We start from the raw sequence: 12,028 nt of genomic DNA on the forward strand, positions 1-12,028 counted from the left end.
GCGCGCGCGACCCACGCCGCAACGTCGTCGACTTTGTGTTCTCGGGGCCGCCCCCGCTGCCGGGGAACGCTTGGGCGGGCAGAGGCAGGAAAGAGAAGGGGACCGAGGGGGGAGAAATTGTTCTTTAAAAAACCCAGTAATTAAAAACAAGGCCAATAAATAAAAAAGCCAATTGGAAATTCAGGAACAAGACTGACATTCCGCATTGTTCTAAAGCACAAAACTCTTCAAAGAGAAATCACACTGTTGTCCCTACAGAGTGTTTTAATATATTTCTAAGTACAATTCGTGTCTGATTTTGGAAATACAAATACATTTCGAATGGTTAAAAACAAAAATTAAAAAAATATTTTGAACATCAGCCAGCTGAAAATATATTTATCTAGTAAATCATCTCTCAAAGCTTTCATATATTTAATTATTCTAACTAAACATAGTACCCTTAAAAAACAAGTTCATAAAAATGTAGAAATGAAATTGTGGAATAAGATTACTGGGATATATACACACACACATATATTCAATGCATACACAGAATTACAAGGGGTTTTGTTTCTTTCTTTGTTTTTAAGTTTGGAAGGTTGTTAGACAAACGGAACTAGTAAGCAATGCTCAACTCCTGAGTTCCTCAACCAAGATAACCGTAGGCTAATTTTTTAATTGTTTTTATCCTTTTTTATACACAAGATATTCCATGTAAAGCAGCAACAGCAGTGCAGTTACTGGTAGCAACATTTCAAAAGTAATAGAAAACCCATACATCCAGACAGTAGTACATTGCACACACACGTGATTCTCATACACCCATCAACAATTGGTCAGAGTATTAAATCAGTGTACAAATTAAATATTTCCAAAAATGTGCAAAAAAGTCAACGTTGATAGAAAAAAACACCTTTGTGTACATACATTACAAACTGTGCCCAGCATTCAACTGAGAGTAAAAACATTTACAGTGAGAAACTGATAGATTAAATAGAGAATTTAATGGCTACATAAAAATGTACATTAGATCAAGAGTAAATTTACAAATTTTTATTCATAGCTTCATGAAAACTAAAAGCCTACGCAATTCATCTAAGTCTCCTCCATGTATTTACAATGATATTCCATTATATGACTCCTGCGAGGTCTGAGATGACAGACACTATGCTCTAATAAACCGTTCCAATTTTGGGGCGACACCACCTTTTGCATTGGTATGAATGAGAAACAAGCACTAGGGAACTGACAATCTAATGCCTGTTAAGAAGACAAAATGCAATCCTTGTTCTTAAATCCACGCTATATAACCTCTGGGGAAAAGGATCGTCCAGTTTGGGGGTAAAAGACATGAAAAACCACTGAAACATTTCCCACAAATATCCACTCTGGAGTTAAGAGTATCCTTTTCCTTATCTCTTGACAGAAGACCCTGACCTCCAATCGTCATTGGCAGACTCAGCGTAAGGGCTGAAGCATGAGATCCAATCTTAATGCGTTTTAATCCAGTTCCTCTCCCTTTGAAATAAGTTTCTGAAAACTAGAACCTAGCCGAAGTGTGAATTACTAGCGTCGCTGCTTTGAAATGTGGAAAATTTCATTTCCTCCACCTCATCCGCGCCTTGAATATGGAAGTGTATATACTGCTAGGGAACACCCAAGGGCTGCTCCAGCACGCGGGGAGCTGCAGCATCCTGGGTGCAACAGACAGGGCCCCGGCGTAAAGCTGTAGGTGAACTCGCACCTCATTCAGGAGCGACCAGCAGCCACCACTTATGCTGTATTTAAGTTATGCCAACGAGAAAGAAAAATCAACCGTGCAGGCCAAGGTGGGGGAAATAAAAAGAAAAAGGAGCTCTTTTGTTTCTGATCAAGGATTCTGATTCACAAACCCTGGGCTGGTATCAGTTCTGCCTTTGGCGTGCATTTGGGACTCCTCCTGAACCCAGGTAACGGTGGGTGACATTTGGCTGTCACGTCGACTGCTTCCCAGCAGCTTTGAAATGTTCTCACTACGGTGCACAGAGCAGTTCAGGTCACAAACATACTTATTTTCATGGCATTCCTTACAAATCCCAAAGTTCAAACCTGGCTGTAAAAGTCACCAGGTTTAGTCACCAAGCTTACGCATTAATTTTAGAATGACAACAATAAGTTAAAGAGTTTTAAAAAGCAAACTCTTCATTTTAATGCTGGCATGAATTATGCACATCAAAACAGCAACTATAAACGCCCAAATCTCTTAGATATGGGCAGTGTCTATCACTTCTTACTAGCACCTGCTTTACTCAGCTAGCAATAGCTTACTGATGGATATATTCGTATCTATAAGTAACAGTATTAATCCATGAAACATCACTTTTGGCTATATGTATATGGGAATAGAAAAGCTTTGGTAATTGTACGTGATTTTACACTGCAGACTTGTCATGAACACAAGACAGCAAGTTACCAGCAAGAAGAAATGATACTGGCGGTATACTTTTGCTTTTCCAGAAACACCATAGGGACTTATATTCAAGCACACATTTATGCTTTTCTATATGCGTGACAAAGACTTTCAAGATTAAAAAAAGAAATTGTTATAAATAATTGTAGATCTGGCCGATTTGCTCAAGTCTCTGAAGCTGCAGTTAGACATCGCTCTATGTTGTCCAAAAGAATGGCTTGCTGTACCGCGCTGTACCTACAGGTGCTACAAGGCTTTCAGTCAAAACAACAGCAGGACTGGGATTATCCAAAAGGCACAGGAAAAAATTTCATGGGCACAAGGCCAGTTTAAGTCTTTTCTGGTATGTGCAGTGTACAATCTCCAAAAAGCAAGTAAAAAAAATGTGTATTAGCACAGGAAGCCCTCAGGAAGCGCTCCAAAAATAACTTTTTAAAATTCTGAATTTAAATGTCTGCCACAGATCATAAATAAAGTACACTTTTCAATGCAGTTTGGTGAATTCTACCTTGGGCACTTTGAAAAAACCCATACTCTAAGTCTGCTATGGTCACAGGGAATTGTATGACATATACTGAAATATGGTGTTCAAATACGAGCAAAATTAAGGCATATAGATAAAAAGGCACTAGCTAAAAAAAAGCAAGTAACTTCTCATTTTGTTCTACTGAAGGGACTATTTAGCTACAAATTGAATTGCAAATCAAGTTAAAGTTTTATGACTATATTTAAACTGTCAAGAAAAAAGTCTATGTAGATTTAACTTCACAGTTATTAGATCTATACCTTTTTAAGCTCTTGCATGGATATTTCTATCACCAAAATTAAGAATTATCAACTTGCTGTAACACAACTGAAACTTGCAGTTGTGCTCTAACAGGACTGTTACACTATTAAGGCTGTACTACAGAAGCAGCTTAACTTTTGTAACTTAATACATGCAACAGACATAAGTAAAATTCATTAGTGGGTAAGTCTTTTGAGAATAGGCATACTCACTGTGAACCGCTATCTTTTTTTTGAGAGCATAGCTTCATTGGGGCATTTGCAGAGAAGCAAAACAACTCTGTAACAGTATTGTTTCCAATGGCATTTTTTAGTAATTGGATTCAATAATTAAGACTGATTCATGATTCTAAAAATGCTAGTATCTTTGTCAGTAGCGTACAAGAAGTTGTGAGCAAGCGTATTTCCTCTGCAACCCTCCTCCAATGGACTTTTAAGCATGCAATTCCACGTGCCCTCTCAAATTCTAGAAGAATTAATTTGTTCATTGCTGTGCTAGTACTCAATGTGATTTACAGACATTGTATACAGAGACACTCCGTTATGTAACGCAGCTTGTTTTACTGCATTATCCCAACAGGGGATAAATACCAGCTGACCTTTTGGTATAAGTCAGATCTAGGCTTCATAATTAATTTCTAGCTGAAAACATTTAAGTTAATAACCATCTAATTCACTCTAAGCTGCTTAAGTCAGTAGACAAATTCTGCATAGGATAAAAAAAAAAAAGCCAGCTCAAGCCTAGTCTCTTGGTTAAATTCATAAAATTTTACTAGAATCACTGGAACTGGAAAACATCAGCTTCATTTAAGAATCACTGTCCTTATATTGGCAGCTTTCTTTTATGTCAAAGAAATTAAGGAAAGCAAATTCTTTTTTTTTTTTCCTGGCTCCAAAACACACACTGTTGTCATGACTGAATGCCTTTTTTTATAAAAGGCACAAAAGCAGCAAACTTGATTATTCAGTAATTAAAAATCACAACGAGGAAGTGATATTGCAACATACATGAGCCATCATTGTCTCACAAAAAGGACACATTATAAGAAAACTAGATTCAGAAAAATCTTCAAGCTTCAGAGAGTGCAGTTTCTTTTTAGAATAGTATATTTAAATGTTATGAATGCTACAAGATAAACTTGGTTATGTCTTCTCTTTAATGTCCTTTTTTGGTAATATAAAATTTCCTTACCTGTTCAGATATCACTGTCAGCTACTGATTTTATACACATTGTCACCTTAGTTTTGGTACCTTCTTAATCTGTTTGAAATCAATCATTTCAATTACGTGATCTTTAAAATACCTACGTAAACTGTTAGGCTTTACATTAATCTCTGCATCCCTGCTGTCACAAAATTTTGCTTATGAAGCAAAAGTCCTTCACAGCCGAGTACACACCACTTCTTAAAGGCTGCTTTCATAGCTTTTATCTAGTAATGAAGCAAAAAAACCCCCAGAACATCAGTACAAGCTGACTTTCAGCCTTCTAAACTTTCCCTGGTCTGACTAGTTCTTCCCATGCTCCGAAAAACTTGCACAGTTGTGTACCCTAACTGAGAAAATTATAAACTGGGTAAAAGTCACATGTACCGAAGCAGCCATCACTCAGTCTCAGGAAAGATGGCCTCAAAAAAAATCATTATTACTCCACTACAGGTAAAGTGATTAGGATAGATCCATACTCCTGCTTAGGCTCTGGTACAAAATGTGGAAGTTAGCAGAATAAATTTGGAAATGTCATGAGTGAACTACCATGGGAATGGGTAAGCTTATTGTTCTTTCTCCATGCACTTCACAATGCTGATGGTCCTCTAAAGATGCCAAACAGGTGGAGCCTTGTCAGGGTGGACAAGTTTCACACTACCAGCCTGCTCTGCCTCCACAAAACAACAAAAGCAAGCAATGAATTATCCAAAACAGTATACATTATTTCAGTTCTGTAGTCCAATAGTTTATTTCCAAATGCCCTTTTAAATTATTTATGTTGTGTTCTTCTACAAAAATATGAGTTTGACTTTTCTGTAGTGAAAAGTCAGTTATTCACTACACCTGACCAGTACCTGGACTTCTCAGTTGAGAAGCAGTATTTCAAAGCTTTATTTTTGTTCTTTTATTATATTCTTTCAGAAATGGAAAAAGTCATTAACATAAGTTTTATAACAGTTGGAAACTGACAAACACCAATCATCTGGATTATCAGGCTGGAGTAATCACACCCATTTTATTTAATTGCTGGCTTTTTGTGTTTGGCCTGTTTTTCACAGTCTTTTGTTCTGTGCCTCCTTGCTCATGTGGATTCATCATCACTACCTTATTAAAAATATAACTGGAGTCTTATCTTTCTCAGTGACTTATCCCTGGTGTTAAAAGATGTTTAACTTTATTTCAGGAATGTTCAACACATCCTAGATGACTGAACTGTGTTAGCAAAACAATTTTAGTGCATAACGGGAAGAATTTTATATTATTCAGGCACTTGATGTTGACATACATTCCACCCTAGCACCTCTCAACAGCTTTGAAAATTTCTTAGAGCTCATTCTGAATCAAGTAACTCGTATACTGCACAAGGATTAGTCACTCCCCTTCCCCTCCAGCCATTCATGGGATTGTGGAGGAGAACTGATTCCCAACATTACTATTATTTCTTATCTAAGATACCCATCTCCCTCCAAGCTTATGCAACAGAGGTTCTCTTTGGCAGATACAGCAGTAGGCATTCTCCTAACTATTTACATCCAACAGCTGACCCTTGTCTATTACAGAAATTTTCCCCTTGCAGTATAGTAGCTCCTAGGAGTTGGGTCCATAATCTGTTTACCTGTAATTATTTTCCTATTAAGATAATACAACGTTCTACACCAAACCCTCTAGCTATTACAACAGTGTTGAGTTCTTTTTTGTTATTTTCTTTTGGTCACATAGAAGTACCGGTTAGACATGCTGCAGTACAAAGAGTTCCAAGTTCTTCCAGCTTTATCATTAACTCTCAGAACTGTGTGCGCCAGCTTAAGCTGCAAAATCCAGAAACTGATTAAAATGCTGAAATTTAGTAAGAACTTAGAACTCTCTGCTGCAAGTACCTACAATATCAAGAAGAATCACAGAGAAGTAACCTTCTTGTCCTTTAGCTGCATGTCTATTTTTCCCTGCACCCTGAGTCAGTCAGTGGTGTCAGAAAAAGTCACACAGTTCCTGACTGTCCAAGCATTTGTCTTTTTTTTTTTTTTCCTCTTTAAATAAGGAACAAATATGTACTAAAGTGCTTTATCTACATGAACCACATCAGTACATCATAGAAACAAAATGTTCTAGTCCTGGTGGGAGTGGGGGAGAGAAGATTCTCATTTTAGATACAAAATTTAGATTGTTTACAATCTAAGTGAAACAAAGATTCAAGAGAATATCATCTCTCTTGTCTTTTTTCTCCTTTTTCTGTAAAAAATAAAAATAAAAGTGCAGTCAAATAGAAAATAAATGCAGTAGATGCAAGCTGAGTTGAGGCAGGCTGTTAGTGATAGTGTGCAAACGTGTGTCTTAGCAGTTCATCTGCAAACGGTCGCAGCTTGGCCTCGATAAAAATCCGTTTCAAGAAATCCCGAGCATGGTCGGAGACGTGAGGTGGTAGCTGGGGGTTGGTTGGCTGAGTGGCAATTTTAAAGATGGCAGCCATTGCTTCGAACTCTGCCCACGGGGGCTTCTCCGTGAGCATTTCTACCACTGTACAACCTACACTCCTGAAACAGAGGCAGAAGTGAAACAGCAGGTTACAAGAGAGTCATGCCCTTCTAGGAAAACAAGAAATAGAGAGCAACTGAAATACCACAAATAAGTAGAGTCCACTGCATGCTACACAGCAACTTCAGTGGAAAACAGGTGTTTTAAAACACCTGCGCGTGCATCTATACACTTTCTCAGTTACACAAATCACTACCTACATCTTCACTTCATTACTTCACTAGGCCAAAAGAAACTACCTCAGTGAAGACATAATTAGATAATTATCTAGGCAATACTAACTGCATTATGCCACTGCCGCTAGTCAGTGCCCAGCGGACTGGCAGAGGCCATGAGCACTACATAACCCTTGTACTCCAGCTGTTCAGACACCTGCAGGATTTGAATGAACTTGAAAGCTTTCTTGCTCATTAAGGCCTCACAGAAAAGGAAGAGGCCAGGAAGGCCTTGGGCATACTGTGTATATTGCTGGCTCATTGGAAATGCAGAAGTTATCATAATGTGCAAACACAACATGGCAGAGGAAAAGTTTAAACCCATACTTCAGTGGTATCTTCCTCTTTTAATCAAGGATACTAAAAATATATTTAGATTGTCAAACAAAATTTTAAGATCCTAAACAATGTTTGTATACAAAGGTTATGTTTAAAGAATTTACAAAAGCAGAATGGCATGCATATGGCCAGAAAATTTTTTTCTGTAAGTCCTGCAAGATCAGTCTCTTCCAGCAACAAGCAAATGATACTGCAAAATAGATAGGCTGGAAAAACTTCCCAATTTTCAGGAAGTTTTATGGTTTTTCAAGATGCTTGCAAGAAGTTTTATGACTAGAGAGAGATAAATTTCTTTAAACAATAGGGATTTATTGACTGGCAGAAGTCTTTTTTCTTACTTTTAACCAGGATTTTCTCCATAAAAAAGCCGTACATTAACCTTGGTACAAATACTTCAAATCTGAACAAGTCAGCTGCCTGACATCTATAAGGCTGTTATTCAAGTCTAGAAGAACTATTACAGAGTGATCTGAAGTAGGCTAAATTAATTTCCCTGACATTAAAAGTACTGCAATTGGTTGGATGTAGCGTGAATCTTTTTTAAACACACAAAATATTACTCCTGCATATCTATTGTTGCCTACCCATTACTCTGTGTGTTCACAGATCACCTGCAGTGCGAGAAGTATAATCACTAACATCATCTCTTCATTGGGCTGCAGCTATATTAGACTATGCCATATTACACAATGTATCACAAACATTCGCTTTTTAAAAATTACCTCTCCCTCTTAATTCTTACATATTTAATAACAACTTAAACCAAATTATTTTTTGATACCTCCCATTTACATTTGGTGAATTCCTTCTTAAGTGCTTATCTTTTATAAGGGTCAGCATTTCATTTTCTGCCTTGTATCAAAGGTATTTCAGTGATACAAGTTTCATTACAAAACACCAACTTCATTGATGCTTCAAAGCTTCACATGTTGCTTTTACTCACTATGTCTCCAGGATTTACAGTCAGGTAATCTTAACTTCATGCAAGGTCAATTCAAAGGATTCTCTAATGATCCCTAAATTGATGGGCTGAGGAAATGTCAAAGGAAAAATTCCCAAATTTCAGTGTTATACTCTCCCAGTATGGCTGTCAGTGCTCACACTTGCCACCTTCAGCTTAAACCCCAGAATGAAACACTCCAACTTCAGATAACTAACACCTATACTCTGTTGAAAAAGAGCCTGTTCTGAAATGACACCTTTCAGTAGAGAAGGTTTTTTTTAACATACCAGATGTCTGCTTTTCTGCCATACCCTTCTCCACTAATAACTTCTGGACTCATCCAGTAAGGAGTTCCTGCGACCGACTTCATTCCTGTACCAGAGAGACAGATAGTCTGCAGTCGTTTGCTGGCACCGAAGTCACCGAGCTTCACATTGCCTGCTGAATCTCGCAGAATATTTGCTCCTGGAAGGAAGGGAACACAGTGTTACATTCATGGAAGGCCCATTAACATTTTGGTGTAGAAAACAGTAACAGAAGTTTAGATTCAGTGACAGAACGGAAGACCAGCCTAGTATTTCAAGCCAGAGAATTTACTTTCTCTGCTCATTCCTATCACTCTATTTCAAGGTTCAGAAAATAATGAATTGTATGCATTGGTTTGCATACGATCCTAGGCGTTTCCTGGGAAGTGCCAGTCATTTTTGCAAAGCCTTCCTGACAAAATAAGGAATGTGCCATACTACCATACAAGGGAAATAAAAAGCAATGGGAAAGAAGTTTCTGCACAACTGAAAGTGTCTTCATATTAGATTAAAGCAAAATCTCAAACTGTGTTACAAATTTGTTCAAGAATTGACTGTGATAGCACAACTTTTTTCGGAGCAAAACACTATTGATATAAAGCAACAGGAAAATTGTAAAACTTTTTGGAACAACATTGTGTTCAACACACCTATTTTGCACATCACCATCTTCCTACATATTCATAACTTGCTTATGCAGCACTTGCAAGTCACCTGTATCTATCTGCAAAAAGTAAATATGTTTGTTTCCTCAGATTTCCTGGCAGTAAAACAGAATTAGTCAGAGTCATACGATCAGGCAAGTCACCTCTGCCAGTCATTTCTCATACCACTGAAGTGCTAAGTCATTTCTATACAACTGATGAAACAAAAGTCAGTAAAAATAAACTCAAGTAATAATGCTTTCCTCTGCATGCTTTTCTACGTGTAACAACATCCTTTGATATATTCAACACTTTAATACTGAAATAAAATCAGAAAGAAATTTATCATGACTGTTTTGCAGACAGAGTCTATGGAAACTTTGTCAGAAGTCTGCAAGAACATCACAAAGATGCTTATTTCCCACCCCCTCAGGTTACAACAATAACACGAATAAATGATGGAATGCAATCTGATTTTTAAGTCAGTATTTTGGCATTTCAAACTTAATTACATTTTAGTGCTTCACACAAGACTGTAAAAGAATCTGTAGTAAAGGGCACTGAACTGTGCACAGAAGTATCATTACCTTTAATATCTCGATGGACAATCATATTACTGTGCAAGTAGTGAACTCCTTCCAAAATCTGCCGTGTATATTTACGAGTCACGTTCTCTGTGAGTGCTCCATATGATTTCAACTGGTCTTTGATGGAACCCTATGGCAAACAAGTATAAAACACTAACATTTCTAGAATCACAAGTGGGCTAATACCACACTTGAACTTCAATGAAATTTATGTCTGAAATTTAGATGTTTAAACTTGCAACACTTCTCTAGATCAACTTAAAAACACCAATACAGTTTTACACCCACTGAGAAAAATAAAAACTGACAAAGAAGAGGCTGGACAGAAAAGTATACTGAAATGTTAAGCTATTAACTTCAAAGCTGTCAAGCAGCTGAACAGTTCCAGTGTGATGTACAGAAAAAGAGAACAGCTGTACTTTCACTCAAACATCACTCAACTTTTTTGATGGTGAAATGGTGACACACATGCATGTTTATCCTGGCTAGTTTATATTTAGAAAAAAAAAAAGCTTGGTAAGAAAAAAAACAACCTACCACATGCTGGAGAATGGTGCTTTATGCAAAAATTAAGTAAGCAAGTCTTGGCTTAAAATAAATATCAAAAATTTATTGCTTTCTAAGTGTTTATGTATAACCCGGCTTTTTCACACAGTTACAAACTGCTAAGATGACTTCTGTGACACTGTCCTCCAAATCTCAGAAAAATTCAAGAAGCCCCTCAAAACAAAGCCCAGAACTCACCTAAAAACCAAACAAAAACCCCACTACCAGCAACAACAACAAAAAACCCCAACCACAGCCACCACTTTTCTTCTGTGGAGTCTCGCAGCAAAGTAGAATGCTGTAAACTATGCAGAAATGCAGAGCCTATGTTTTTATATGAGCACGTTTTATTTAGCTCTGCTGACCCCACTTGGAGAAAAAATGAAAATCTACCATTTTCTGACTTTATAACATTTCTTAATAAAACAGTACAAGAACAGCTCAGCATGTACCTAGGTGCCACACAAAAAACAAGCACCAAGATTATTTTCTGTATCCACTTGTTCCAACACCCATGTTAGCTACTTTCTGTTTTCCTGAAAAAACTGAGCACTTGAGATAGTGATTATGCAACAGCACAAGCTGAAATGCAGCAAAAATAAACAGTAAAATTCAGGAAAATTCAAGAGTTTACTAATGATAATATTTTCCTTTCAAAGACATTCCCAGGCACTTCTTATGCCAAAACCAGTCATAAAGAACTTTTGTAACCATGGTAATTCTGAAAACCAAAACATGCAATGGAGAAGATAGGCTGCTGTAAGCATGTAAGATCTTTGGCTACTGTTTTTAACTGGGACATTTCTTTAATCTCCGTGTATGTCTGCAAAAATTGTCTACTTGGGTGCTCGTCACATTGCGTAGAAATGATGGCTGAAGTGGAATGGCTCTCTTGCTTACCCCAGGCATATATTCCATGAATATAGAGAGTGTTCTTTCTGGTGGATCTCTCAAGAAGCCATAATACTGAACAATTCTTTCATGTAGAAGATTTTTCAGCAACTGAATCTCACATTCAAGTGCATTTACTTCCTAAAAGGAAAAAACAGACGAAATTTACTATGCCTGATGTAGTAATAATAATGTTTTCATTTTTTTTAAAGCAGGACAGTATGTACAGAATGAAGGGTTACACAATCTAAATATCAAAATACTCTTGGAGCTTATGCAAAGTTTATACATTTTATAACGTGAAAATATCACCATTAGATTGAAGGAAGTAAACCCACCTATGGATAGTCTATAAATTGACTTTGGGATGATTTAGCTGTTATTTCATTGTTTCTCTTATTTGGAAGTTATGTTTGTTTCAGAGCACAGCAGATATCAATATGCGTATAACATCAGTGATCATTATGCAACATACCATAAGTCTCCAATTAGGTTAAAAAAAGAATCTTTAAATATTTTAGTAGAATAATTAGCATTAATTCTTAACTTTTCCAGGATGACAGACTAGTTTAAAAATGCCTTTGAGGACCACTTAATATTGT

At 37.0% G+C, this 12,028-nt stretch overlaps 1 protein-coding gene across 5 annotated transcripts in view; it reads right to left on the minus strand.

Annotated features, from left to right (window-relative positions):
• Window positions 1-244: 244 nt before the first annotated feature.
• MAP3K2 (mitogen-activated protein kinase kinase kinase 2) overlaps window positions 245-12,028 on the minus strand; it is a 56,485-nt gene continuing 44,701 nt past the window's right edge. For all 5 annotated transcript variants that reach the window (XM_037397144.1, XM_037397142.1, XM_037397146.1 and 2 more), the window contains 4 exons: window positions 11,436-11,567; window positions 9,990-10,119; window positions 8,741-8,918; window positions 245-6,955 (listed from right to left, as the gene is read on the minus strand). In XM_037397144.1, the coding sequence (XP_037253041.1) occupies window positions 6,730-6,955; window positions 8,741-8,918; window positions 9,990-10,119; window positions 11,436-11,567 (666 nt within the window). In that variant the 3' untranslated portion in view covers window positions 245-6,729. The remainder of the gene's footprint in view (window positions 6,956-8,740; window positions 8,919-9,989; window positions 10,120-11,435; window positions 11,568-12,028) is intronic.

Source organism: Falco rusticolus, chromosome 8, assembly GCF_015220075.1.
Source record: "Falco rusticolus isolate bFalRus1 chromosome 8, bFalRus1.pri, whole genome shotgun sequence".
NCBI lineage: Eukaryota > Metazoa > Chordata > Aves > Falconiformes > Falconidae > Falco > Falco rusticolus.